Source organism: Lagenorhynchus albirostris, chromosome 7 (genome assembly GCF_949774975.1).
Source record: "Lagenorhynchus albirostris chromosome 7, mLagAlb1.1, whole genome shotgun sequence".
Classification (NCBI taxonomy): Eukaryota; Metazoa; Chordata; class Mammalia; order Artiodactyla; family Delphinidae; genus Lagenorhynchus; species Lagenorhynchus albirostris.
In genome coordinates this window covers 6,093,648-6,115,857 of record NC_083101.1, presented here as the reverse complement: position 1 = coordinate 6,115,857, position 22,210 = coordinate 6,093,648, and the positions used below count along the sequence as shown (strand labels likewise).

The 22,210-nt window shown below is 58.2% G+C and overlaps 1 protein-coding gene across 5 annotated transcripts in view; it reads left to right on the top strand.

The window, feature by feature from the left end:
• HMCN2 (hemicentin 2) overlaps positions 1 to 22,210 on the top strand; it is a 150,618-nt gene that overhangs the window by 105,550 nt on the left and 22,858 nt on the right. For 4 of the 5 annotated variants that reach the window (XM_060154067.1, XM_060154065.1, XM_060154064.1 and 1 more), the window contains 24 exons: positions 573 to 734; positions 907 to 1,020; positions 1,994 to 2,196; positions 2,907 to 2,988; positions 4,571 to 4,702; positions 7,417 to 7,560; positions 7,649 to 7,808; positions 7,897 to 8,021; positions 8,481 to 8,664; positions 11,354 to 11,451; positions 11,996 to 12,262; positions 13,007 to 13,197; positions 13,662 to 13,743; positions 13,839 to 13,975; positions 14,596 to 14,737; positions 14,825 to 14,969; positions 15,839 to 15,966; positions 16,817 to 16,973; positions 17,771 to 17,892; positions 18,745 to 18,909; positions 20,176 to 20,283; positions 20,518 to 20,652; positions 20,966 to 21,100; positions 21,647 to 21,837. In XM_060154067.1, the coding sequence (XP_060010050.1) occupies positions 573 to 734; positions 907 to 1,020; positions 1,994 to 2,196; positions 2,907 to 2,988; positions 4,571 to 4,702; positions 7,417 to 7,560; positions 7,649 to 7,808; positions 7,897 to 8,021; positions 8,481 to 8,664; positions 11,354 to 11,451; positions 11,996 to 12,262; positions 13,007 to 13,197; positions 13,662 to 13,743; positions 13,839 to 13,975; positions 14,596 to 14,737; positions 14,825 to 14,969; positions 15,839 to 15,966; positions 16,817 to 16,973; positions 17,771 to 17,892; positions 18,745 to 18,909; positions 20,176 to 20,283; positions 20,518 to 20,652; positions 20,966 to 21,100; positions 21,647 to 21,837 (3,509 nt within the window). The remainder of the gene's footprint in view (positions 1 to 572; positions 735 to 906; positions 1,021 to 1,993; positions 2,197 to 2,906; positions 2,989 to 4,570; positions 4,703 to 7,416; positions 7,561 to 7,648; positions 7,809 to 7,896; positions 8,022 to 8,480; positions 8,665 to 11,353; positions 11,452 to 11,995; positions 12,263 to 13,006; positions 13,198 to 13,661; positions 13,744 to 13,838; positions 13,976 to 14,595; positions 14,738 to 14,824; positions 14,970 to 15,838; positions 15,967 to 16,816; positions 16,974 to 17,770; positions 17,893 to 18,744; positions 18,910 to 20,175; positions 20,284 to 20,517; positions 20,653 to 20,965; positions 21,101 to 21,646; positions 21,838 to 22,210) is intronic. The other variant, XM_060154066.1, reaches the window with a different exon arrangement.

Genomic DNA, 22,210 nt, shown 5'->3' with positions numbered 1-22,210 from the left:
AGCAGCTTCGGGGGCTGCCAGAAGAATGGATCTTCTGAGGCCTTACAGCACCATGATTGCGCATTTGCTGTGTACCTGGCGTGGGGCTGAGTACTTTCCCCGGACTCATAGCTGAGAGTTTAGCCCAATTTTAGGGCTGTGGAAACAGACTCAGAGATGTCACCCAGTGGGGGTCTCCCCGCCCTGGAGTCGGTCGGCCCTCCCCACCTCTGCATTCTTGTGACGCATATACGTCTCAGTGGCCATGAGCTCTGCCTCCAGATGTGGGGCAGCTGTGGCCTCGGGGCGGAGGGATGATGGTATTACTCAAGGTCTAGGACCCAAACCTGAATTGGTAGTCTGGCTCTGCCACTGAGCAGCTGAGTGACGTTGGAAAAGTGACTCTCCCTCTCTGATCTCTAAGCCCCCGTGTTCGCATCTGTAAGATGGTTATGACAGATAGGAGCTGCTGCACAGTGAGGTTTGAAGCTCCAGGAGCTAGTGAAGGCCCTGTGTCTCACTCTGTGGCCGTCCGCTCCCTGCCGGCATGCGTCGTCATGTGTCTTTCTTTATCCTGGTGGCCGCGGGGACAGTCCCACCACGAATCGCGGGTCTGAACTCGGAGCAGGTCACCGCCATCCTCAACAGCAGCGTCTCCTTCCCATGCGAGGTCCACGCTCACCCGAGCCCTGAAGTCACGTGGTACAAGGACAGCCGGGCCCTCTCCATGGGAGAAGAAGTCTTCCTCCTGCCTGGTGAGTGAACTGAGGCTGGGGACCCAGCTCTGAGGCTCTGTGGGAAAGCAGAGCTGCCTCCCCAAACCTGGGACGGGACTGGATGTCGGGGAGGGCTTTAGGGCTGTGGGCGTGGGGGCTGGGGGCTGGGGCCTGTTCGCTGGTACCAGGGGCATCTCCCCCACCCCGGCAGGCACCCACACGCTGCAGCTGTCTCGGGCACAGCCGTCGGACTCTGGAATGTACATGTGTGAGGCCCTCAATGCCGCCGGCCGGGACCAAAAGCTGGTGCAGCTTAGCGTGCTGGGTATGTCCTGTCTGTCCCCCGACCTGCACTGTCCCCCACTCCTTCAATCAGCCCTCACACCCTCAGACAGCACAGCCAGGAGAGGGGCAGCTGGCCCTGGGGGAGCCTGGGATGCCCTGTGCCCTCTGCTGCAGTGGTATCAGGGGGGCGTGGTGGTTAAGATCCTAGTTTTTAGCGTTTGGACATGCTTGGGTTTGAAACTCAGCTGTCCACTTATTTGCTCTGTGACCTTGGGCAAGTCACTTCCCCTCCCTGAGCCTTGGGTCTCTCAGCTGTAAGGTGATGGTTGGTATAAGGGTAAGATGATGGTATGTGAGCCCTTAGCCCAGTGCCTGGTGCCCCGTGAGCTGTGAAGCTGAGGCGGGGACAGCAGGATAACAGCCAGAGCTGGCCCAGGAAGGGCCCTTCCCAAGCCTGATGGATCACGAAGTTCTCCGCATGGAACCTTCTGGGGGGCTTCTGGTCTTCTGAATCCTCTTGGGGAAAAGCTGGCCCAAGATGTCATGAGCCAGCACTCCCTGGAGGGTTCTTTCAAGCCCTGGGGCAGGTTCATTCATTTGTGCCTGTTCACCTACTGTGCGCCCGGCACCATGCCAGGTCTTGTGGGCTCACAGCTGGGGTGGGAGCTTCTGCACTGGTTTGCTGGAGGGACATGGGCCTGTGGACCCGCATGGAGGGCCCTAACCTAGCTGGGGCCTGCCCTGTGTAGGAAAGAGCCTAGGAGGGTTGTCGTAGCATCTCCCCCGACTGGGAGGCTGAACCCAGAAAGGGCAAGAGGCTTTTCCCAGGTCACCCAGCGGGCCCTTGGCATGCTGGCCTGGCTTCTCTTCTTCCAGCTCCCTGGGTCTGTGCCATCCCCTGCGGCGGGGTCCACTGCGTGACCTTGTCTCTCCATAGGCTGTTAGCCTGCGGCTGCGGCCAGAGAGGACACGGGGAAGGCCGCGCCCCTCACTCAGCTCATCTCCTTCCCCAGTTCCCCCAACCTTCAGGCAGGCTTCCAGTGGCCCCCAGGGTGTGGTCCTGGTGAAGGCGGGGGACAAGGCCGTCCTGAGCTGCGAGGCAGACTCACTTCCCGAGCCAGCCGTGACCTGGCACAAGGACGGGCAGCCCCTGGTCCTGGTACAGAGGACCCAAGCTCTGCTGGGTGGGCAGAGGCTGGAGATCCAGGACACCCAGGTGAGATGTCTGGTGGTGCGGGCAGCCGCGGGAAGCCCTGGGAATGTCACCTCCTGGTCCTGGGGAGCCGAGGGTGGGCATGGGGGGCAGCTGGATGGCAAGATGGGGGGGCTGCTGCCTCCTTGGCCTGCAGGATCCCAATCCAAGATGATTAGCAGCGTCCGGGGCGGGAGACGTGGGAAGAGCACGGGGCCCCAGATCGGGCTCCACACTGACTCACAGAATCACTTGGAGCAGATCCGCCTGCCTGTTGCCCCAGAATCCAGAAGCCTTTGCAGGCCCCTCTGGTTGTGACTTCCTGGGAGTCTGTTCCACCTGCCCACGCCCCTCCCTGGGATGGATTAGACACTCACAAGTGTTCTTTGGATGAACATTTGCTGCTCCTCTCGAATTGCACCTGGGTTCCGTCTCCTGACTCAGCGCCATCCCCACAGTGAGGGAACCTTCTCCTCCAGGCTCCACAGACAGACATGCAACCCCAGGGAAGGGTGGGGTCTGGATCCTGTGCACCCACCTTCCATCGGCCCTCCTGCATCTCAAGGCTCTTGGGAAAGGCCAGAGGGTCCCATCTCCCCTTTGGCTTCCCAGGCAGGACCAGCATATTTGGGTAGTCCCTGCTGTGGAAGGTTCTGGGACCTGGATGTTTTGGGGGAGCCGTAGGTATCCCCACTGCAGCCGCACACTGTCTTCATGTGCTCTCTCTGTCCCAGGTGTCGGATAAAGGTTTATACAGCTGTAGAGTCAACAATACAGCCGGGGAGGCCGTGCGGACCTTCATCCTCACGGTCCAGGGTAAGCCGGGCACCAGGCTGCCAGTGTCGCTGCGGTACCCCTAGCAGCACAGGGAGTTGCCAAGGATGGGAAGGGCCATAGCTGGAAAGGGAAGGTGTGGCTGAGTGTTTAGGGCACAAGATCTGGAATTGAAAAGACCAGGATCCGAATAGGACTCTGCCAATGACTTGCTCTGTGGGACTCAGTAGAGTGACTTTACCCCTTTAAACCTCAGCTTTATCTTCAGTGAAAGGAGCTAAACGTGGTACCTGCCTGTGTGGCACCCAGGAAGTGCTCCATCTGTGGTCTGCCATGACTGTGTCTAGAAAGTGCTGGGCCCGGGGCCCGGCGTGGAAGCACTGGGACAGGAGCCCTAAGAGATCAGACCCTCGGAGTGCAGGGGCCATGTCACCCCCGCCTGAGCCCTGAGGTGCCTGCCCCGGCAGCCCAAGAATGGAACATAGATGGCATTTCATTGGGTGTAGCTCAAGCTGGGGATGAGGGAGAGCCTGTTGGAGCTGCCTAGGGAAGCAAGGGATGAAGGCTTGGCCAGATTTCCTCAGGATCAGCTATTGTGTCAGTTAGGGAATAGACTCAGCTGGGTAACAAAAAGACCCCAAAATACAGTGCATCAAGTAAGAGAGACGTTTACCTCTGTCATCCAAAAGCCCAGAGGTGAGTGTCTAGGCTGGAGGGTAGATCTGTACCTACCAAGTGGTAATTTAGGGACCAGGATCCTTCCATCCTGTTGATCTCCCATCCCCTGGGGGTTGTCCCTGTCCATGTCGCATCCTGTCGCAGCCCACGAAGCAGAAATGAGCAGACGTAGAGGGCAAGCATTTTTATTTTAAGTGGGTGATGCAGAAGTTGCATCTGTCCCCTGTGCTTGTATCCCATGAGTGAGAACTTTGACAGCTGGCCACAGCAGGCTGCAGGGGAGACTGGGAAATGTAGTTTCTACCTGAGTGACCCCGTGCAAGATGGGATGGACAGCTTGTGGGGACACCAGCTGTCTGCTGCACATGCCAAACCCAGTAGCCTCTCCAAAAGGGGGACAGTGGATGGATTCAACCCTGAGCCATACTGAGTACCAGTGTTGAAAATTATTGACACCAGGTCTGCTGCTCAAAGCTCATAGCTTCTTCTCCCGGTGGCCACCTTAATGAACAGTGGGAAGGGAGGAATGTCTGGTCCTTGAGGGAGAAGATGTTTCATCCTGAGCACAGCTATCTCTTTTCCACTGGTAGTGGCTACCTGGGATGCACGACTTCATCCTGGCTGAGCAGGGGAGAGTGTTGGGATCAATTAGTGATGTCTGCCCTGGCATAGTCTAAGGTCTGCTGGTGCAATAGCCATGAAATTTACCATCCTTGGGCTAAGTGGTCCCCGCCTGGGCTCTGCTTTGTAAATGTTTTGAAATAGCCAGCTGCTGGTTGTATTTACATTTGCGAATAAAACAACTCATATCATCATCAATGGCAAGGCATAAAATGTCAACTCCTAACCACAGGGAAGGGCTTCTCGGGCATCCCTGATCTGCCTGAGAGGAAGGAAGCAGGAGGCAGGGTCTTAGGATTCTGGGAATCTGGCTTCTCTCCTGCAGTGCCCCCAACGTTTGCGAACCCCAAGACGGAGACTGTGAGTCAGGTGGCTGGAAGCCCCCTGGTCCTGAGCTGTGACGTGACTGCAGTCCCTGCACCTAGTGTTACCTGGCTGAAAGACAGAATGCCTGTTGGTGAGTGCATTAGTCCTTATCTTGTTGGTGCCAAGTAGTCCTTTATTTAATGAAATGGCAGTGAAAACAGAAGGGGTAGTTGGTTGTTAACGGTTCTTACTTGGCAAAATCAAAAGCTGGCAATGCCCTGTTGGTCCCATCCCCCCCGATTTGTCTTTCGACCCTGTTGGCCTTGAAATCCCAACGCTGAGGACCATCTGAGTGGGGGCTCAGTGGCTTCTTGCGTTTGTGTCCATAGTCAGCTCCCACGGGACAGAAATGCAGAGTGGGTGCTGAGGGTCTAGCTGGCCCGACCGTGGGCCTGGCGTTGGCCCCGAAGCTGCTCCTTCTCCAGTAACTCAGCTCCATTCGGCCCAGCGGTTGGTCACCCCCATCCAGGCCTTCAGCCTTGCCCCGCTCTCTTCCTCTCCCCCGACCCACCCACCCATCGGTCAGTAGACACCTCGTCTTGTCAACATAAATGCCTCTGGTGCCAGCCCTGCTCTCCATCCATAGCCTTTCCCGTTCCAGCCACCACTGTCCACACCCCTGGGTGAGGGCAGCAGCCCCTACACTGGTCTCTCGGGTCTCCTCCATGCCTCCAATGCAGGCTCCACCGGGGCAGAAGGGATCACAAAGTGCAGCTCTGAGTGGGTCAGTTGTCTGTTGAAACTGAAAATCCTTTCGTGCCCGGAGTCCTCAGAACCACAGCCCAGGAGGCCCTTCGGGGCTGGGGCCAGCCCCCCTCTCCCTGCCCTGCTGCGTGCTCCAGACAGACCCAGCTGCTCTTGACTCCTTGCATATGCCTATGTCTGTCTGTCTGTCTCTGTCTTTCTCTCTCTCAATAACAGCCTTATTGAGATGTAATTCACATACTCTACAATTTACCCAATGAAAGCATCTAGATCAATTCTTTTTTGTATGATCACAGACCATCCCCACAATCAACTTTGGAACATTTTTTTTCCAACTGTATATTTTCTTTTTTAAAAAATTGAAGTATAGTTGATTTACAGTGTTGTGTAAATTCTGCTGTATAGCAAAGTGATTCAGCTTTACATATATTCGTTCTTTTTATAGTCTTTTCCATAATGGTTTATCATAGGATATTGAATATAGTTCCCTGTGCTATACAGTAGAACCTTGTTGTTTATCATTTTGGAACATCTTTATCACCCCAAGGGAAATCCCTTACCCATCGCCTTCACTCCCAGGCGCCCCGGCCTTAGGCAGCCACTAACCTACTTTCTGTCTCTATAGACTTACCTGTTCTGGACAATTCATATAACACGTGGAATCATACAACACGTGACCTCTTGTGACTGGCTCCTTCCACTTAGCATCGTGTCCTCAAGGTTCATCCGTGTTGTAGTATGTGTCAGTTCTTCATTCCTTTTTTAAGTTAATTTTTTTTTCTTTCTTTTTTGTGGCTGAATGTTCCACTGTGTAGATATATCATGTTCTGTTTATCCGTCCACCAGCTGATGGACATTTGTGTTGTTTCCACCTTTTGGCTATGGTGGATAGGGTGCTGTGAACGTTTGTGTACAAGTGTTTGTGTGGCGTTTGCTGTCCTTCCTCTTTGATATATACCTGGGAGTGGAATTGCTGTGGACCGTGTTCTCTCTCAGCTCCAGCTCTTGGCACGCGCTGTTTCCTCCCTGAAATGCTCATCCCAGGCTCCCCGGACCACCTCCACTTTCACCTGGCTGATTCAGACTCACCTTCAGGTCTCAGCTGAGACTCACCTCCTCCAGAAGCCTGGCCTGGTCTCTCCATGCTCCGTCAGGGTTTCACAGGGCTGGGCACACAGGATTGTACCTGTGTCGCTGTCTCTGATGTATTTTGAACTCCTTGAGGACAGGGACCACGTTTCACTCATCTTTGATTCCCGAGCTCTCTCGCTGTTGGACACGTAGTAGTTGCTCAATACATTTTGTGTTGAAAGACTGGCTGGACAGATGAGGATCTGGGGGAGGGCAGACCAGTCTGGACTGGTGCAGTTAGAGAAGGCTTTGGGGCAGAGGTGCTGCTGGACAACACGAGGGGGAGGGATTCTAGGCTGGGGGAGGGGTGCAGCTTGAGCAGAGGCCCAGGGGAAGCCCCACACTGGACTTACGTTGGAGTCAGTGAGTGGCTGGTTCACCTTGATCAGTGCGGGGAGGGAAAGGTTGGAAGGAGGGTGGGAGATGAGGGCTGGGCCTGAGCGTCAACAGGAAGAGGAGCAAGTCCTGGACTGTAAAGGGGGCGGCGGGGGGGCACTTCCCTGACTGTCCAGTGGTTAAGATGCCGAGCTCCCAATGCAGGAGGCATGGGTTCGATCCCTGGTCGGGGAACTAGGATCCTGCCTGCCACATGGCATGGCCAGAAAAATAAATAAAAATAAAAAAATAAAGGGAGTGGGTCCCTTGGGAAGAAATGTGCCCAGTGAGGGAAGTAGGGAGGGGTTGGTTGTAAGGACCAGAGCAATCAAAGGAGTCCAGGCTGGGGAAGGCCGTGACGTAAATGGCTAGAGGCCCTGCCCACATCTGGGCCCACGTCTGGGCCTCAGTTTCCCTATGAGCATAGGAAAGGGCTGGGTGATTCAAGGTTCCCAGGGTCTTTCCAGCCTTGTGAGTGTGGGGGTCAGGCGCCCTCTGCGGGAGTCACGAGACTTCTCTGTCTGGGCCCAGTGGTGGCAGCTGGGGCGGTGGGCCTGAGCAGGTGAGGTCCTGCCACACCCCTCCGTCCCACAGAAAGCAGTGTGGCACGTGGTGTGGTCTCCCGGGGGGGCCGCCTCCAGCTGAGTCACTTGCAGCCAGACGAGGCTGGCACCTACACGTGTGTGGCCGAGAATGCCCTGGCGGAGGCCCGCAAGGACTTCGTGGTGGCCGTGCTGGGTACGTCTGCACCCTGCGCCCCCCGTGTCCCACCCCCATGCCAGCCCCAGCCACTGCCCCGGGCCTCACCACACCCACTCTGCCACAGTGGCCCCCCGGATCCGGAGCTCGGGCGCCACGCAGGAGCACAGCGTCCTGGAGGGGCAGGGGCTGCGGCTGGACTGCGAGGCTGAGGGGCAGCCACCACCCGACGTGGCCTGGTTGAAGGACGGTGGCCCGCTGGGCCAGGGCGCCGGCCCCCACCTCCGGTAAGACCCAGCCTGTGACCTCCCCGCCCCAGGAGGCAAGCCTGCAGGCCCTCACGCACCTGCTCCCGGCTCTCCCTCCCCGGGGCAGGTTCTACCTGGAGGGCAGCTCCCTGGTGCTAAAGGGCCTGAGGGCCTCGGACTCGGGGGCCTACACCTGCGTGGCCCACAACGCGGCCGGTGAGGACGCCAGGCTGCACACCGTGAACGTGCTGGGTGAGCAGCTGAGGGACGAGGAGAGCCGGGCTGCCCCACCGTCCCAGGGCGGCAACAGTCTGGCCACCGTGGGGCCTCCACTGGGGCACCTGGAGGGCGGTGCCAGGGCTCAGATACGGGAGCCCTGGTGAAGTCCCAGCCGTGCCCACTCTGTGAGCCAGGCCAGCCTGACCTGTCTGGGCCTCTGCCCCATCCTCAGACTAGGGGCACAACTGCGACAGCCCAGGGGCGCAGTCGGGGAGTCGGGATAAAGGAGAGACCCACACCCCCAGGCAGTGGGCTTCATCGTCACCTGGGTGGGGCGCGGGCCTGAGACCCACGTGATGATTGCCACACAATGGCTGCACGTGGCAGAAGTCGAGGTATCGGCGCCACCTCCTGGGACTTCCCTGAGAGGAGCCCACCTCCCCGCCCAGGCCCCCTCACTGCCCCTGTTTTTCCTCTCTGCCCACCCACCAGTGCCTCCCACCATCGAGCAGGGGGCAGAGGGCGCAGGGACCCTGGTGAGCAGGCCTGGGGAGCTGGTGACCATGGCGTGCCCTGTCCGGGGCTCCCCGCGCATCCACGTCAGCTGGCTCAAGGATGGCCTGCCCCTCGCTCTCTCCCAGCGCACCCACCTCCACGGCTCGGGCCGCACCCTCAGGTAAGGGAGCGGCTCCCCTGCCCGCCAGCCAGCGGATGGCAGGCCCCAGATACACTCTTCAGGCAGCTTGGGCTTAAAAGCACGTCTGAATGGTTTTTAGACTAAAAATAACATAAACATACAGAGGTTTCTGATGGGGAGAGTGGGAGATGAAAGGGGCCTCTGCCCTCAGGCTTTCACAGCCCAGTGGGGGAGGTACAGATCCGGGTGATGACATCTGGTGGCACCTAACTCAGCCTGGCCCCAGGTAGAAGAAATCTGGGAAGGCTTCCTGGAAGAAAGTGCCTCAGCAACGTCTTCATGCATTCAGCAGCACTTAACGGAGTGCTTGCTGTTCCAGGTGCAGTTCCAGGTACTGGGATGGAGCAGTGAGCAAGATGAAGCCTTTGCTCCTGCAGCTTTGGGGAGGGAGGGGAATGGAAAATAAACAGATATAAAAGTGACACGTCACAAGGGATGTGTGCTCAGAAGAATAAAGTAGGGTGAGGGGATGGGAGGTGGCAGTGGAGGGTGCTATTTTAGGGTGGCCAGCAATAGGCACTCAGATGAGGTGACACTTGAGCAGAGATGGAAGGCGATGAGAAGGGGAGGTGAGTGGATTCCATGGCAGGAAGAATTCCATTCCTTCCAGGCAGGAAGAGCAGGTTCAAAGGCCCCGCGGTGGGCGTGTGGCTGTGTTCTCGAAACAGAGTTGGAGGGTCGGTTATGAAGGGGGAAGTCAGGTGACATAGGGCCTCGTAAGTCCTTCAAAAGACTTGGGCTTTCCTAAGGAGAGAAGGGAAGCCCTGAGAGGGTTTTTAGCAGAGAAGTCACATCATGACGTGACTTAAATTTTGTGTATGTGGTAAAATACACATAATAGAAAAGTTACCATTTTAGCCATTTTTAAGTGTACTGTTCAGGGGCATTAAGTATATTCACATTGTTGTGCAACCTTCACCATCTCCAGACCTTTTCATCTCCCCAAACGGAAACTCTGCCCCATCGAACACTAATTCCCCACCCCGCTCCCCAGCCCCTGGCACCCAGCACTGTACTTTCTGTCTGTGAACCTGCCTTATTCTGAGTACCTCAGATAAGTGGAACCATGCAATCGTTGTCCTTCTGTGACTGGTTTATTTCACGCAGCATCATGATTTCATCCATGTTGTACCATGTGTCAAATTTTCCGTCCTAATTTTTAAGGCTGAATAATATCGCCTGGTATGTGTAGAACACGTTATCCTTTCACCCATCGAGGACACTTGGTTTGCTTCCACATTTTAGCAGCTGTGAATAATGCTGCTGTGAACATGGGTGTTGGCTTATCTGTTTGAGCTTCTACTTTCATTTCTTTGCGGTTGTGACTTAGGTTTTTAGACGATCCTTCGGGCTGCAGTGTGGACAGCAGACTGTAGGGCCAAGGGCAGAGTGGGAGGGCATTTTAGGGCTGCGGCCACAAGCCAGGTGAGACGTGGCGGGGCCTGGATCAGAGCCACGTGGTGGAGGTGCTCCGGCTGGCGGTGTTTGCGGAGAGACGGGGAGGGGTTGAGCAGGGCTCTGGGGTCTCTATCTGGGAACCCGGAAGGCTGAAGTCTGTTTTCTGAGATGGGTCCACAGTGGGAGGGGCAAGCTGAGGGGTGAGACCGGTGTTCTGTTCCAACCTGTTGGTTGGAGAGGTTCTTGGACATACAGGGAAGATGGAAACCAGGCATTTGATACTCCTGTCAGGAGTTTAGGAGGTAGATGTTTGGAGATTGTCAGTGAACAGGTGGTGTTGGAAGCCAGGATGGGCTGCGGGCCCCGGGAAGTGAGTGTGGACTGAGCCTGGGCTGCCAGCATTAGGGTGGTTATAACAGACGTTTCAGGGTCACTGGGGACGTTGACAAGGGCGGCTCAGGAGGAGTGGTCGGGGCAAAAGGGAGTTTGAGAGACAGTGAGGGTTCAGGCAGTGGAGACAGTGAGTAGAGACGAGTCTGGCGAGTCCTGAAAGCTGAGAGGAATTGTCTAGAAGAAGGGGGTGGGAGTACAGGCTGTCCGGGGGTGGGCCAGTGGAGCTTCCAGAATTTGGGAAGCAGGAAGTCTGGCTGCAGAGTGAGGTGGGCAGAGAAGGCAGCAGGGGTCGGGGGTGAGGTGGGGACTCTCCCTCTCTCCCCTTCGCTCTGCTTCTCTCTCTCTCCCTCTCTCTCCTTCTCTCTCCCTCTCTCTCTCTCCCTCTCTCTCCTTCTCTCTCCCTCTCTCTCTCTCCCTCTCTCTCCTTCTCTCTCCCTCTCTCTCTCTCCCTCTCTCTCCTTCTCTCTCCCTCTCTCTCTCTCCCTCTCTCTCCCTCTCTCTCCCTCTCTCTCCTTCTCTCTCCCTCCCTCTCTCTCCCTCTCTCTCCTTCTCTCTCCCTCTCTCCCCTTCTCTCTCCCTCTCTCTCCCTCTCTCTCTCTCCCTGTCTCTCTCCCTCTCCCCCCTCCCTCTCCTCCCTCTCCCCCTACCCCTCTCCCCCTCCCCTCTCCCCCCTCTCCCCCTCTCCCCCCTCTCCCCCCTCCCCTCTCCCCCCTCTCCCCCCTCTCCCCCCTCCCCTCTCCCCCTCTCCCCCCTCTCCCCCCTCCCCCTCTCCCCCTCCCCCTCTCCCCCCTCCCCCCTCCCTCCCCTCTCTCTTTCTTCCTGTCTCTCTCTCTCACTCTCTCTCTCTCATCCCCCACCCTTTGCTCTCGGGGTTCAGGATTTCCCAGGTGCAGCTGGCAGATTCCGGCATCTTCACCTGTGTGGCTTCGAGCCCAGCGGGCGTGGCCGACAGGAACTTTACCTTGCAGGTGCACGGTAAGGAGCAGGGGAGTGGGTTAGCGGGTCCTTCGGCCTTAGGGGCGAGAATCAAGGCTCTTGTCCCCTCCCCTCTGCCCATCTGGGTGAAACCAAGGGTTGGCCCTCAGGGATGTCAGGGCAGGGCAAATACTCAGTCTCTGATTCATTCGGTCACTCATTCATTGATCTCACAAGTAGTTGTTGGACACTAGTGTGCCAGGGCCTTGCCAGGCACTGGAATATGGCAGTGAGCAGAGGTAGCCCTGACACCAGGAAGTCGGTGAGGGAAACAGCTCTGTAAAGTTAAAATTCCACGCAACTAGTGATACCAGGGTAAGGAGAGGGTGCCACAGGAGCACAGAGGAGGACACCTCACCTGGCCTCGGGCATTCAGGGAGGGCTTCCTGGAGGAGGTGAGGTCTAAGCTGAGGACTGAAGATGAGAAGGAATAGTCCAGGAGAAGGGCATTCTGGCCCATAGTTACAGTCTGTGCAAAGTCCAGAGGCGAGGGCCACCTGGCATTGGATAAGTTGGCTCGTGCCCACTCTTTTGCCCTGTGCAGTGCCCCCTGTCCTGGAGCCAGTCGAGTTCCAGAATGACGTGGCGGTGGTCCGTGGCTCCCCGGTGGTCCTCCCCTGTGAAGCCCGGGGCAGCCCCCCGCCCCTCGTTTTGTGGATGAAGGATGGGGAACCCTTTTTGCCCCGGAGCCTGGAACAGGGGCCTGGCCTACAGCTGGAGACAGCGGGAGTTGGCGACTCAGGGATCTACTCCTGCGTGGCCGTGAGCGAGGCAGGGGAAGCGAGGAGGCATTTCCGGCTGACGGTGATGGGTGGGTCACCTGCCCCCAGCGCCAGCTTCTCTGGGCCAGGGACGGGACGGGGGCCCTCGGGGGGCGATGGAGGCGGTGAGAGAGGTGAGCACCCTGGCGGCTTGGGGCTTAGGGAGCAGGCCTCGCTGACCTGGCTGCAGGGGCTGGGGGCCAGGACGCTTCCTTCTCCTGGGGCTGTGCCCCTCTATCTTGTCCTTGGAACCTTGTAAAGCAGGAACAAAGCCATCGAAATCTTGGGGCTCTAAGTCTGAAGCACAAGATTTTGCAAGTGTGCCCTACTGGAAAGATGCGTTTCCCTCCATACTGTATCCTTGGGTTTTTTTTGTTTTTTTTTTGTTTTTTTTGCGGTACGCGGGCCTCTCACTGTTGTGGCCTCTCCCGTTGCGGAGCACAGGCTCCGGACACGCAGGCTCAGCGGCCATGGCTCACGGGCCCAGCCGCTCCGCGGCATGTGGGATCCTCCCGGACCGGGGCACGAACCCGTGTCCCCTGCATCGGCAGGCGGACTCTCAACCACTGCACCACCAGGGAAGCCCTCCTTGTTGGTTTTTAAGCGCAAATCATTGTCCCAGGCAGATGGGCCCATGCTCGGACGTGTTTAGGACCCTCCAACACAATCACCAGCCTGCTGTTTGCAGGCCCATGTACTGTCAGCATCTGGATGGTGGGGGAGGGGAATGAACCCCACATCCTAGTGTTCTGGGCATGGCCCCCATGGCTGACCCAGGGCAGGGTGTCTTGCAGATCCCCCCCACATCGAGGACTCAGGCCAGCCTGCAGAGCTGTTGCTGACCCCCGGCACCCCCTTGGAGCTCCTCTGCGATGCCCGGGGCACCCCGCAACCCAGCATCACGTGGCACAAGGATGGGCAGGCCCTGAACAGGCCGAAGGACAGCAAGAGGGCCGGGCGGGGGCTCCGGGTGGAGGGTGTGCAGGTGCTGCTGCCCCGCCTGCTGTGGCATGAAGCTGGGGAGAGGAGGGGAGGGACCCAGTGGCACTTGGCAGGGTTTGCCCAAGCTCCACTTTTATTCGGGGTATGAGGATGTGAAGAGGACCCCCCACCCCGGCCCCGGGCCATGCCCTTGGGAGCTCCCAGTCAGGTCAGACCCAAGGCTGATACAGAAACCAGATAAATCCCTAACCCCACCAGAAAAGAACTGGTACAGTCAAGGGGGACTCCCTGGAGGAGGCAGACTCTGCCCTAGCCCTAAAGCAAGGGTGAGCCAGTAATAGGGAAGAAACATCCCAGAGAGGAGAAGGGGTTGGTGGGAAAGGCAGGATGGCTGACTCAGCAGGCCTGAGGCTAAATCCTGGGTCCTCAGCTGTGTAGGAGGGAAACCAGATCAGGAGGTGGGCAGGGTGGGGCCGGAGGTAGCTGCTCACCCTGCCCCATCCCCAGGTGGGTGACGCTGGGCTGTACACTTGCCTGGCCCATAGCCCTGCTGGTGAAATCGAGAAGAGCTTCCGGGTCAGAGTTCAAGGTAGGGGGCTGCCAGAGTGGGGGCGGGAGAGGGAGGCAGGATGGGACCTGCAGGGGTGGGTCCCTCTCTCATGTCCTCCCTACCCACCTCACCAGCCCCCCCAAATGTCATTGGGCCCCAAGGCCCCCACGGTGTGGTTGGCCTGGCCCCGGGACAGCTGGTTCTAGAGTGCTCGGTGGAGGCAGATCCCGCACCGGAGATCGAGTGGCACCGTGATGGCATCCTGCTGCAGGTGGGTGCCAGGCTGGGGACCCCGGGGCACCGCTTTCTGTTCCTCTCAGGCCCCAGACCCTGACCAGACTCGATCCCAGGTGCCGAGGGCCTATTCTGGGCCGGCCCTTTGCATACCTGCTCTCCTGACGTTTTCCACCCCTGTTACTATTGTCACCCCCATACTGTGGATGGGGACACCGAGGCAAGGCTAAGATTTGTACCCCAGGGCTTCTGATGCACATCTGTGCTGTACCTTTGAGCTGTGCTTAGTGGCTGTGTGGCTTGGGGCCAGTTACTGCGGTTCTGTGCGCTCACCCCTGAAATGGGGCCAATTTGCTGCTTTGGACCCAAGGATTGTAGATCTGGTGGAAGCTCCAGCTCCTAGTGTGAGCATGGGTCCCCCCTGCAACATGCCTGACAGGCAGAGCTCCAGGGAAGATGCGCTTTCCCTCCCAAAGGAGCCTATTTCCCCAGAAAGTCCTCAGCTGCGCATCAGTTCAGGGGCTGCAGGCCGGCCCAGAATGAATGGGGCAGAGACCACTGTCCGGCCCCGCTGGTTCCTTGGTCTTGGTGCGTGGGGGGCTGGCCTGGCCCAGCCCAGCACTGATGAGGGTCTCTCCACCCTGGGGGTCTCTACAGGCAGATGCCCACACCCAGTTCCCAGAGCAGGGCAGGTTCCTCCAGCTGCAGGCCCTGAGCACGGCCGACAGTGGCAACTACAGCTGCACAGCCCGCAATGCTGCAGGCAGCACCAGTGTGGCCTTCCACGTGGAGGTCCACAGTGAGTGGCCCCACCCCACCCGCCCTGCCCCCCCTCCCTGAGAGCGACAGGGTCCCAGCACCCGCCCCCTCTGTGCCTCTCCTCCAGCGGTGCCCACCATCCGGCCGGGACCACCTGCAGTGAACGCCTCCGTGAACCAGACGGCTCTGCTGTCCTGCAAGGCAGACGGTGCCCCCCCGCCCCTTGTGAACTGGCGGAAGGACGGCATCCCTCTGGATCCTGAGAGCCCCAGGTGGGAGCTGGTAGGGGAGGGCATCAGGGAGGGGCTCAGGTACCTCTTTACGGGTTGTAAACGGAAGCCCACCTGGGCAGTTGGAGCAGAAAGGACATGGGTCTTCTCAGAACCCAAGGACATACGTGCCCATTCATTAAGGGCGTGAGAACCCCTGCTGGCTGTCTGTCTGTCTGTCTGTCTAGTTTTGACTCTTGGTGGCTAGTCTGTTTCTGTGTGTGAGGGCTTCATGCCTCTCTCTCTCTCAGACCAATTTTCTACACCTTCTTTCTCTAAGAACGTGGCAGAAGGGCTCCCCACACACACCTCCCCCCGCCCCCCCCACCCCCAGCCGAGTTATAGCTGCTGTGTTCACACAACCTGCAGACCCTGGTGAGCTGTCTGTGAATCCCAGTTCCAAATTCCCAGGGCAGAGAATTCCATTGGCTCAGCCTGCATGATGTGTCCATCCCCCGTCCAACCGGCTGTGGCCAGGGGCGGGGTCACACAGTACAGACATGGCCCCTGGGAAAGGGCAGTTTTCCGACCTAATTGAGGGGCTGTTCTCAGAAAGGGTTGGGGTACCACTGCCCTCTGGCTCTTGGGGGGAGGCTGGGCCCAGGTGGGAGCATGGGAGGCCTGAAGCAGCCCCTCTCACCCTTTCTGATGCTGGGTTGTGGTGCAGGTTACTGCCCAAGGCTGTGGCCCCACGCCCCACCCCGCCACCGACCTTGGCCTCACAGATGCAGGACTCCTGAGTCAGCATCCTCTCGCTCAGAAAGCCAGGGACCAAGGGGAGGGTCTCGCTGGAGACACTATCAGTGGTCCAGCTCCTCCCCAGGGACTTGCTGGTCTGCCGGTATCCATGGCAACCCCTCCCTGTGTTCCAGGTTTCAGGTTCTGCCTGAGGGTTCCCTGAGGATCCAGCCAGTCCTCACCCAGGATGCCGGCCACTACCTCTGCCTGGCGTCCAACGCCGCAGGTTCCGATCGGCAGGGCCGCGACCTCCGGGTCTTCGGTAGGTAGAGGAGGGAAGGTGTGTTTTTTTTGCCTTCAGCGTCCACCCCCTGTCTGGACCGGGTCCTGCTTAGTTTCTGGTTCATCTTAGCTGTCAGGAGCCAGGAGCAACGATCTCCAAATATTTTTGACCATGAATCCTATTAATAAAAAGTTTTGAGCGTGTACACTCAAAGATGCATATTGGGGCTTCCCTGGTGGCGCAGTGGTTGAGGGTCCGCCTGCCGATGCAGGGGACACGGGTTCATGCCCCGGTCCGGGAGGATCCCACATGCCGCGGAGCGGCTGGGCCCGTGAGCCATGGCCGCTGAGCCTGCGCGTCCGGAGCCTGTGCTCCGCAACGGGAGAGGCCACAACAGTGAGAGGCCCGCGTACCGCAAAAAAAAAAAAAAAAAAAAAAGATGCATATTTATCTTCATGCATACGTTATATACACTTACTACTATGCTATTCTACTGAATGAGAAAACATGCACGAGCTGTAGAACACTCAGGATCACTGAGCCAGGGGCTCTGATCTGCTCTTCCATCCCATTGATCACCTTGGTGGAGGCTGCGCTGCTGGGCCCTGGCCTCGGGTGGGGCTGCCGGGGAGTTGCGCCCTGGAGGCCCCATTCAAGGAGGTGTAGTTAGGGGGATGCCAGCCTCAGGGGTGGTCAAAGGGCCCATCGCCCCAGCTTTGGGAACCCGTTGGAAGATCCGCTCGGGGAGTTTCTCCTGCCTCCTCGCTCCTGCTTTCTCAGGGATGGGCTGAAGGTGGTTGGAGTATCTCCTGCTCCTGGGCTTTACCTTAGAGACCCCCGCCCTGCCCCCACCCCACACCCCGTCTCCTGATCACTGTTCTCTCCCCAGAGCCTCCAGCCATCGCCCCCGGCCCCTCCAACCTGACTCTGACTGCTGACACCGCCGCCTCACTGCCCTGTGAGGCCAGAGGCTCTCCCAAGCCCCTTGTGGTCTGGTGGAAGGATGGACAGAAGCTGGACTTCCGCCTGCAGCAGGGAGCCTACCGGTACTGAGCTGGTCCTTCTGGGAGCGTCATGAGATGCCTGGGGTGGGGAAGGGCGTGCCTGTCTCAGAGAAGGGGAGCCAGGCCCGAACTGAGGCAGGGGCGCGCTCGGGTCTCACCAAAGCCAGCACCAGAACTTGTGTCCTGACTTCAAAGGGCCATGAGGGTCTTTACACTAAGATACCTGGTTGGAGGTGGGGACATTTGGGACATACAGCCAAATGGAAAATATATGGCCTTTGCAACCACTTTAGTCACTATTTAAGAACCCACGTAGAAGCCCAAGTTCATGCCGGTTGAGCCTGGACCCATGGCTCCTGCAGGAGCCTCGGTCTCCCCGTTTCTCAAATGCAGCAGACCCTGAAATGATCCCTGGGAGTATTAAGAGGTCAGTTCACCAATTAATTCACCAGATATGTGTTGTGTTAGGTGCCAGCTCATCGTGGAGCTTTGTGACTAAGCAGGTGTTCGGTGAACACAAGCAGTTCTGATCAGGGCTTTGGATATGGTTACTACTGCAGACGTTATCATAGGTGGTGACTGCAGGACATTTTTAGGATTATGGAGAAACCCAGAGGCAAACATTAAAATTGCCCACAAACTGAACAGGTAGACCTTGGGAGGTAGAAAATTCTAGGAGAAACTTCTAGAGTCGAGGCTGGGGGCTGGTTACAGGAAGGGAAAATAGCCATGAAACACATCCCTCGCCTCCAAATTCCCCGGGTAGGGAGGTCACGCTGGCTGGTTTCAGGTCAGCCCGGCCAGTCACTTAGCAGACAACCGTCCGTCTGTCTGTCCAGGCTCCTGCCCTCCAACGCCTTGCTCCTCACAGCCCCCAGCCCTCAGGATTCAGCCCAGTTTGAGTGTGTGGCGAGCAATGAACTGGGCGAGGCCCACAGGCTCTACTGGGTGACGGTTCACGGTGAGTTCACACTCAGGAGTGACTGTTCACAGGGAGGGCAGATGAGGAGGCCGGGATGGGGACAGTGCCTCTCTCTCCTGGGTGCTCTCTCTGCCTCCAGGGACCTGCACGGCTTCCCTCTGAGCCTTTCTGTGCTTCCCGGGTCACCGCCTCCAGGAAGCCCTCTCTGATCCTGCCCTCCCACACTGACATAACCCAACTCCAGCACAGTTCCTGGCCTGTGGGAGCTCGTAGGCGAGGCCTCTCCCAAGTCCAGAATGTTCTGAACCCAAATCTGACCTTGTCATCGCCCCAGTTAAAATCCCTCCCACCATGGCTGCCCACCGCCCTCAGGATAGAATGCATGGTGTCACCTGGGCCCAGAAGGTCAGCCCTGCTGACCCCCCAGGTTCAGCTCACCCCATGGCCTGCCTCACTCTGGGTTGCATTCATGCCTCTCAACTTTTTGTTCCTTACCTTGGGGCCTTTGCACATGCTGTTCCCTCTGCTGAACACTTTTCCCTTCACCCAAGCAATATCTGCTCTTCCTTCAAATCTCAGGTTAAATGCCACATGCCCCAGAGACCTTCTCTGGCCTCCCTCACTCTGTACCCCCACCAAGCCCACTTGTCTTGTGAAACGCTCCCTGAGATACCTGGCTGGTATCTATAGAAAGCAGTTCATAACTATCCCACACGCCCGGCAAAACACATCTGAGTGAGGAAATGTGACTGCCGCACCTCCCTCCCCGGAGCTTCGTCACTGATGTCACCTTGTGTCGTAGTCTGTTTATCCTTCTCGTCCACCTGGCCCCGTGGCTGTGTGTTCCCCAGGGGACCTCAGCAGGGCCTCAAGCCTTGCCTTGCGTTTCAGCGCCTCCCACCATTGCCGACGACCAGACAGACTTCACCGTGACCATGATGGCGTCCGTGGTCCTCACGTGCCACAGCACAGGGGTGCCAGCCCCAGTTGTGTCCTGGAGCAAAGCAGGCACCCAGCTGGGGTTGCGGGGGAACGGCTACCGTGTGTCACCCTCGGGTAAGTAAGGGTGAGCCACGTGGACCTGCTGCTGAGGGGACACTAAGGGGCGTTGGGCGGAGGCTGTGAAAGCAGCCCGCTGGGGCCTGGTGGTTGAGAAGATGGAAAGTTCTGGCCTGGCTCTGCCATTCGCTCACTGTGTGACCTGGGAGGACCCCCTCGCGCCCCACCCCCCAGGCCTCAGTGTCCCCGTCCACGCACTAGAGTATTGATATCCATCAGTCGGTCCCTGATGCTAGTTAAGTTGGTGCTCCTTATGGCAGAATGAGAAAAATAATAGCGACATGAGAGTTTTCATAAAGCTAGTTTTAGCTCATTAGAAGGATTGGCCTTTATTCTGAAATAATGCTTTTCTTAATAATTTGGTGTTGAGAGTGCCTTTCTTTTATGAGATTAAGATGATAGTACATGGTAATTTTTTAAGTGTCTTTGCTTGTTAAAATAAAAAGCTGGCAACTTTATGGGGATTCTCTAAATTAAATGTATTTTTTAGTTGGTTGGTTAGTGAAATCCTAAAGTCTGTGAACCACTGGCCGGATCTGTGGTTTTCAAACTCTTCCAAAGCAATAGAACACTTCCTCTGACAAGTGGTTATGGGGAAGCCCAACACGTGAGAGAAGCTAGGTTCTGGTTCCGTCTGAGGCTGGGATGGGGGCTGTGGGGTGGTCCAGAGTCAGGTGGGCCTCGCTCCCTTTGCCCCCTCAGCAGGCCCTCAGGGGTCCACGGGGGATGGTTTAGAAACCACCTTACCTGACTTACAGCCTGTGGTCTGGGAAGGTTAAAATGGTATTCATTGAGCAGCCAAGGCTGAGGGAGAGAGGGCAAAGGGAGGACAGAGGAGGCAGCAATCCGGGGAGGCTTCCTGGAAGAGGCAGGTTTTGAGCAGAGTGCAGCAAGGATAGCAGGGTGAGGGCCCGTGGAACCAGGCGCGGGCAGTCCAGGGATTCCAGGCCGGGTAGTGGCAGATCCTGGCACATCACAGCCAGAAGGGTCTAGAGAGCATCCTGTCTGATTCCTCATTGTACACCTGGCCCAGAGACTAGAAGTACCAGAGAGCAGAAGGGACTTGCCTACGGTAATGGTCTGAGCAGGGAGCAGAGGCAGGCCCAGGTTCCCCCGTGCTGCTTACAAATGGGCAGGGAGGCAGATTGAGTGGCCTGTAACAGAGACACCAGGGTTGGGTGTGTAAGAGCCCTGCCGGCTCCACCCCTGGGACATCTGTCCCAGGCCCCCTCACCCCTCTCTGTGCCCTGTTCCCGTCCACAGGTGCCCTGGAGATCAGGCAGGCCCTCCCCATCCATGCCAGCAGATACACCTGCACGGCCCGCAGCTCCGCCGGCGTGGCCCACAAGCACGTGGTCCTCACCGTGCAAGGTAAGCGTCCCCGAGGCCAGACAGCCATGGCTCCTGGGGCAGGGAAGCTGGCAGAGGGCTAGAGGATTCTTTGGGAGAAAAGAAACAGCCCGCCTGTGCCCTCCTTTCCGACGTTTCTGGAACCCCTTGTTCCCTTTGGCAGTCTCTCTCTCTGGTGCTCAGACAGCCCCTGGTGGGAGAGGCCTGGGTGTTAACGATGTCCCCAGGGACCTCTGCAGCCCTGTTCCTTTGCAGCCTCCCCCGTGGTAAAGCCACTACCCAGTGTGGTCTGGGCGGTGGCAGAGGAGGAGGTGCTGCTGCCCTGCGAGGCCTCGGGCATCCCCCGGCCGAGCATCACCTGGCAGAAGGAGGGGCTCACCGTCCCTGCAGGTGAGTCTCCTTGGCAGCCAGCGTGGGTGGGAGGATGACCGTATGAACCTGCGGTCCTCCTTCCTGCCCCCGCTTCACTTCCTGCCCGCCCGTCTCCCCTCAGCACCCCAGAGCCCTTGATTCTGCCTGAGCACTCGGTGGCTGGGCTGGGAGTTTGGGTCCGGCTCCCGTGCTCGCTCTGCCCCCTCGTCACCCTGTGGTCACAGCAGGTCACTCGGCCGGTCAGACAGGGCAGCCCAAGCAGCCTTCCTGCCCTCCTCGGGGGTCCTATCGCCCCAGCGACCGGCCCCCAATTCCTTCCCGCCAAACCCAGGGGTGAGGACCCAGGTCCTAACCAGTGGACAGCTGCGAATTATCCATGTCAGCCCAGAGGATGCTGGGAACTATTTCTGCGTCGCCCAGAACAGCGCAGGCAGTGCCCTGGGGAAGACTCGGCTGGTGGTGCAAGGTGGGCCCCGGGGGTGTGGGTGGCTCTGAAGTGGACCCCAGCGAGCTAGGGGCTTTGAGGCTCCTGAGAGCCCCTCCCTTCTCTGCCCAGCCCTGGTCCCGGGCGGGGCATGTCCCCGCGTCCACCCCTACTCCAGCACGGCTTGTGGTTCTAGAAGGAATTCAAGAAAAAAAACGGCTCCCATTTTGCACCCAAGGTCTGGCTTCAGACGGTAACTCCAGGGTCCCCTCTGCCTCCTCTGGCCCCTCCTGGGAAACCAGTCTGGTCATTCTTCGTTCATTTTGGCTTTCCAGTAGCAACAGCCATTTCCGTCCCTTTAGTCACTGTGTGTGCATGTGGGCGAATGGGTCACTCTGTCACAGCTTCTTCACCAAGCTCCAGAGAGTCCCCAGGTTATCCAGACCACGGGGCCGGTGGGGGCAGCAGACAGGGATGGAGGAAGGGGCTGAGGGTGTGTCAAGTGCCAAGGGCACTGGGGCAGGGATGGCCCACCCCAGCCCACCCCAGCCCAGCCCAGTCACCGAGGGGACCTCCCTATCCCCACAGTCCCGCCTGTGATCGAGGCTGGCCTTCCCGACCTGTCCGCCACGGAAGGCTCCCACGCCCTCTTGCCCTGCACGGCCAGCGGCAGTCCTGAGCCCGACATCACCTGGGAAAAGGACGGCCAGCCTGTGTCTGGAGCTGAGGGGAAGTTCACCATCCAGCCTTCCGGGGAGCTGCTGGTGAAGAACTCAGAGGTGAGGGCCTGGCCCCGGGGAGCAGAGGGGAATAATAGTAACAGCAGGAGCGGCAAACACCTGCTGAGCACCCCCGAGCGCCATGCTCTGTGCTGAATGCTGTGCAGCTTCTTAATCCTGGAACCTGGGGAAGTAGGTGTTATCACCTTAGCTACAGATGAGGAAACCGAGGTTCAGAGTGTACCCAGGTTTTGAAGACGTGCTATTGCCAAGAGGCAGAACCAAGATTTGAATCAGGACCTCTATGGCTAGTCCCTGGGGGAGGGAAGGAGCCCTGGAAGAGAGGGAGGGGGGAGCGTGGCGATGACTTTGTGTCCCCAAACTGCCTCAAATGTTCTTAACCTGAGCTACAGGCATGGGTGGGACCCCGGCT